This window comes from Setaria italica, chromosome III (genome assembly GCF_000263155.2).
Source record: "Setaria italica strain Yugu1 chromosome III, Setaria_italica_v2.0, whole genome shotgun sequence".
NCBI classification, from domain to species: domain Eukaryota; kingdom Viridiplantae; phylum Streptophyta; class Magnoliopsida; order Poales; family Poaceae; genus Setaria; species Setaria italica.
This window is the reverse complement of record NC_028452.1, coordinates 19,161,236-19,166,825: the sequence shown is the minus strand read 5'-3', so window position 1 is coordinate 19,166,825 and position 5,590 is coordinate 19,161,236. Positions and strand designations below refer to the sequence as shown.

At 51.8% G+C, this 5,590-nt stretch overlaps 1 protein-coding gene across 1 annotated transcript in view; it reads right to left on the bottom strand.

The window, feature by feature from the left end:
- Positions 1 to 1,765, bottom strand: part of LOC101758497 (probable magnesium transporter NIPA6) — a 3,597-nt gene extending 1,832 nt beyond the window's left edge. The window contains exons 1-6 of the mRNA XM_012844509.1: positions 1,384 to 1,765; positions 1,104 to 1,160; positions 935 to 1,025; positions 650 to 810; positions 177 to 304; positions 6 to 92 (exon numbers count right to left, since the gene is read on the bottom strand). Coding sequence (XP_012699963.1) covers positions 6 to 92; positions 177 to 304; positions 650 to 810; positions 935 to 1,025; positions 1,104 to 1,160; positions 1,384 to 1,537 — 678 coding nt within the window. The 5' untranslated portion in view covers positions 1,538 to 1,765. The remainder of the gene's footprint in view (positions 1 to 5; positions 93 to 176; positions 305 to 649; positions 811 to 934; positions 1,026 to 1,103; positions 1,161 to 1,383) is intronic.
- Between the last annotated feature and the right edge of the window lie 3,825 nt (positions 1,766 to 5,590).

Genomic DNA, 5,590 nt, shown 5'->3' with positions numbered 1-5,590 from the left:
GTCGCGAACAACCAAGTTTGGAAATAGCCAGCCTGGTTTATACCCTCAATTGTAAGCTTGATAGCAATGCCTACCGCCTTGATGCTCATTACCTAGCAAAAAAAAGGCAATGAAACACTCCATGAAAACCAAAACAAAGTTGGTATCAAAGGTGTATGCCAATGAACATCATTTACCGTCAAAGATCCTATCACTGAGCAAATGCCGACATAAACCACTATATTGGTCTGGCCATAGCGGGGTGCACAGTGCAGCATCAATATCATTGAGATCACCAATGCAGAGGCCGCATAACAAAGAAAGGCTGCAGAAAGGAAGGGGAGACATTACACGATGCACATGAAAACTCAACTGGTCAGTTTTGGTGACTGATGATTATAGGGTTGATATATAGGGCAACATATTATCCCATAATGCATCGGTCGAACTTTTTTCATTTGACTATGAGTTTCTTTACAAAAAGCTTGGCCGTATGTATTTCGTTACAAAATTTAGATAGAATCATATGAAATTATGCAAACAGGTATAACTTGACAAACATTTTTTATTAGGATTTACAAACATACAGATATAATGTTTTGGCCAAAGTGTACTTGTTTTAACAAGTCGATGTATAAAACAATATACTCCGTAAGATCAGAGGGAATACCAGGTTGTGTTGCCAAGTGCCAGATCTGCGCCACAGAGCTTGGCGTCTCTTCTTCGGGTGCATGGAGGATGATTACGGTTGACCCGACTATACAGAGCACACAACCCAACACACCCATCCGCTGCAGCTTCTCATTCAGGATGAAATGGGCTAGAACAGCACTGCTCCGCAGAGATCACCACACATGCGCATGTCCAATCAAAACTAAATCAATCCACGAAATTAACCATCTCTGCTCTCCAGACAGAACACAACAAGGTCATTTAGCAACCATCACAATCCTACCTGACAATTATGCTGAGCGCACCAAGTGGGGTGACCAGAACAGCTGGCGCAAACATGTAGGCCACGAAATTAGCAATCTCACCAATCAACACTGCGAAGTTCCAAGCATGTCAATTATTTCTGTTATATGCTGTGAAGAACGAGCTAACCAACGGAATCAGGAACGTACTGGTAACCATCCCAACCCACCACAATGGCTCCAGGAGGTATCCATAGCCCCCAACACCTGCAATTTCCATCACCAAAACCAATTTCGCATGATTGCAACGAATTGGCCATGAAAGCAGCGACTTTTCAACATCGTTCGTCACGTGGACTAAAATGAACGCCTAAAAATCGAAACGAAGAAGGGATTCGAGCGCTGCCCATGATTGTAACAGAAATAACGAAAACGAGAGAAAAAAGGAGGCGCCTTTTGGTTGCCGGTGACAGAGAGGGGACGTGGGTACCTGCGCGGGTGCCGGCAGCGCCGGCGCGGCGGAGGCCCTTCTTCTTGACGATGAAGCTGACGCCTATGAAGGCGGAGGAGGCGACGGCGAGGAGCGCGCCCGTGAGGTTGGCGGCGAAGAGGTCGCCGCCAGCGTTCGGAGGGGCGGGAGTCATCGACGGCGCGCGGTGGTGGCGGCGCGAGGCTGGCGCATTTGGGGCGGGCCCAGGTGATGATTTGGAAATGGAGGTAGAGATCGGATTTTTTGGATTTTCGTGTTCGAATTTTGTGCTTGTTCACCTGGAGGATGTGTGAGTGGTGTGTGCGGGGTTGGAGGGAGGGGAGAGAGGCTGAGACGAGAGGGGAGGGGACAAGTGTAACTGGAGCCTGGAGATGGAGATTCGAAGTCGAAGCGTGATTAAAAGATGGAAAGGTTTTCCATGGACCATGGTATGATTCGCTTACATCTGTGCTGGGCGTACATATGATGTGCACACGTTTGTGATTGGCAATGCACAGTTTTGTGTGATGTGAAAAAGACTTGGATAAACATCTGTCTCGTCATCTTTGTCCAATTTATTTCTACCGACAAAAACTTTTTTTTTTCAAACAATGGCAAACGAACTTATGATTGTAGTCGACGCATCACGATTGATAGTGAGGTGAAAGTCTTGGTGTCATTTCGTTTTAAAAAGAGAGTCTTGATGACACCTTTTATGGATATAGGTTAAAAGGAGACGTCCAAATAGTGACCATGGAAAAGTTACCATTTTCCGATAAGTTTGGGAAAGGTTATGCACGAAAAAGAAAAGAATCAAGGAAATAACTAACTTTGATAGGAATAAAGACTGAATCTGACTTATAGAGAGAACATTTTAGCGTTTAAGGGGCATTAGATCCAAGTTGAAATCCCTATGCTTTGTTTATTTGAAAGCGTTCATCTTCAACAACAATTGGGACGATTTTTCGAGTTGGGATTAGAATGGATACTTTAGTTAAATAATCAATTAAAATTAAATGCCAGTTCCAGCTAAAAATAGATTGGATACTAAAATATGTGAAGTTAACCTGTTTTAGTTTTGTGTGAGGATAAACTCAGGAAGGTAAGGAGTAGTGCTTTGTGTATTTGAAAGCGTTCATCTTCAACAACAATTGGGACGACTTTTCGAGTTGGGATTGAAATGGATACTTTAGTTAAATAATTAATTAAAATTAAATGCCAGTTCCAACCAAAAATAGATTCGACACTAAAATACGTGAAGTTAACCCATTTTAGCTTTGTGCAAGGATAAATTCAGGAAGATAGGGAGCAGCCATATAGCGTTGCAGCGATCCATTCGTGCCCGATACTTGTACAAACAGCCCGATACTTGTACAAACAAAAAGCTAAAGTAAAGGAAGGAAGAAACTATACAGCTAGTTTTACTCGCCGAACGTCGTGTTCTTGATGTGGGGCAAGCAAAGACTGAAGGTGCTATAGATTATACTGCGAGTCCGTTTCTATTTGTGTTTCTACCCAACCTGATATATCTTTTTTCTAAAAAAAATAACTTGATAGATCTTCATCGTTGAAACGGGTACACACCCCGGGGTGCCCCATAGCAGAAAAAACTGGCACAGGTAGCAAGCCAAAAATGAAGGCGGGTTGTTAGATGGGATCAACGGTGGAGCTGGCACGATTAGCGTGTACCCGCGACAGCGCACGGCCCCACACCCATACGGCCCTCATGTCGCGACTCGCGCGATCCAGATCTCATCACGCGCCGGCTGACCGGCCCGCGGGCGCGGGACGTGGTGGTCCCGCGCTCGCTGCACGTACCTCCCCGCCGCGCTCTCTGCCACCGAGGGAGTGACCCAGCCGGCCAACCCGCCGGGGGCCCTCTGTTCAGCGTCCGAGACGGCACGGGGCTTCACGTGCCCTGTCCCTGGTCGCCGCCGCTGCGGCGCGCGGCCTCGGGCTCTGCCGGTGCCGGCGGCCGCAGCTGCGTGGAGGCGCCGGCGGGCGGGCGCGGAGCGAAGAAAGGTGCCTGCTGCTTTTGGTGTTCTTGCACCCCGGATCTTGGTGCGCTGCGCGTGTTTTTTTGTGGGCGTCGTCTGCTGTTCGATATGCTGACGCGGCGACGCACTGACCGGATTCCTTTGGTTTGGCTCGGCTGCTCCTTTGGGGGCCAGGCAAGGGATGAAAACAGAACTGAACGGGCGGAAAACCCCTCTCCCATTTTCGTTATCACATTTTATCATCGAAAACGGGATCAGGTTCGGAATAGTTGGGAATAGGAGTGGGAACGGGATGAACGGGATCTTTCATGAAATATGTGGTATGACCTCTTGGGCTATAAGAGAAATTGAACTAGAGCTAAGTACATGCTAATGCATATTAAATCTATCCTGGATTTATTAAATACGGGATAAATACGGTCCATCCTAGTTAAAAAGGGGATCCTACAAAAACATGCGGGATAGACCCTCTCCTGGTTCCTGTCCTATTTCCGGATTTATCTAGGGGGTGTTTGGGAGCACTTCACTTCACCAAAAATCACTCCACTCCACCAACTCCTAAAAAATCGCAGCCAAACGCGTTCGGCTCCAGCAAGGTAGATCCACGTTTTTGGTGGAGTACCTCAAGAGGTGCTCCAAAAATCCTCTTTACAGACCTCCTCGTGGAGTTGGTGGGTATTTACCCACTACTGCCACTCGTTACACAACGTAACGGTTCGCGAAATAAAAAAGGAGACGCTCCCGTCGCGCCGGCCGGCCTGCCTGCCGCGCCGCTCCCGCCCGCTGCGCCGCCCGTCGCCGCCGCCCGCCGCCCGTCGCGTCGCCCGCCGCTCGCCGCGCCGCCCGCCCCCGCTCCTCAGCCGCCGCACCCCGTGCCGCCCGCCGCCGCACCCCGCGCCGCCCGCCGCCGCCCGCCCGCCCTGCCGCGCTGGCCGCCCGACTGCTGTGCTCAACCCGCGGCAGGCGTGCCGGGGCCCCGACGTGCTGTCCGGCCTGGACTTCGCCGGCGACGACCCGTGCTTCGCGGGGCTGTCCCCGACGGAGCAGGTGCAGAACTCGCCGCTGCAGAGCATCGCCAGCCTCGAGAGCCTCGAGAACCGGATCGCCAGCGAGGTGACGAGCTGCGGCGGCCCCGGCGTCGACGTCTGGCCGTGGGACGGCGGCCTGTCCAAGTGAAGAGGAGCCGAAGCCGGAGCCTGGAGTTCGCACGCCGATGGCAGCTCCTGCCCTGTATGCGTATCTATATATATGCACGGTACTACGACCTGCAAGTGTATGTCAGCTGCCATTGCTGTGTTGGCTGGAGTTGTGAACTGAACGGACTTGAGTTTTTCAGAGTCCCCGTCTCGGTCGCTATATTGCCTAGTTCTGTAATACTAGAACTGAGTGGCTAACTAGCTACTCATATATGATTATAGTATGTGCTAAGGGTCTAAGAGACTGAACTCCGAAGCATAATTAGTACTGTGATGAGATATCATGTCATTATATGTTTCTAATCTGATTGCAGTAGGTGTTCTGATGGATTAGATTACCCTGTTACCTTCTGATTCTTCTGATGAACAGAGAGTAATTGTGAGTTCAGGTAAGCTCTCATACTCCTAATTGCTTTTGTAATTGTGATTTGTGAGTTCTGTACATATACATTTACAGATCCTTTGCACGTCTTGCAGGTTCACAACCGCAGGATTTTAGTTTTGGATCGATTCCTCGTCCCTTCCTGCCATCTCCGTCTCCCGCTCCCTCCCTTCCATCTCCATCTCCAGCACCAGCTCGTCGTACGCAACGACGGCCAAGCCGCCGGCCTCCGCGATGGCGGCCAGCGCGGCGGTGATCCCTTGGCAGACCATCTTCTTCGCCTCCTCCTCGTTGAACCACTCCTCGCCGCCGCCGCGCTGCCGTTTCGCGGCCGTCGCGATGGCGGCCGCCTCCGCCGCGACGGCGTCCACGGCCCTGGCCGCCGCGTCCACGTCCACAGACTCCACCACGCGCGCCCACCCCACGATCAGGTGCGGCATGTCCTCGCCGTCCTTGACGCAGCTCCGCGCCCAGCCCCAGAGCGCCGCCGTGTACGCACGCTGCGACTCGGCCCAGGCCTCCAGCGCCGCGCGCCAGCCGCGGAGCTCCGCGCTGAGCGCGCCCGCGTCGAGCTCAGAGGCGGCGGCGGGCCCCTGATGCCTCCTTCGCCTGCCAGAGCCGGCCGGGTGGAGGCGGCGGCGGGCCCCTGATGC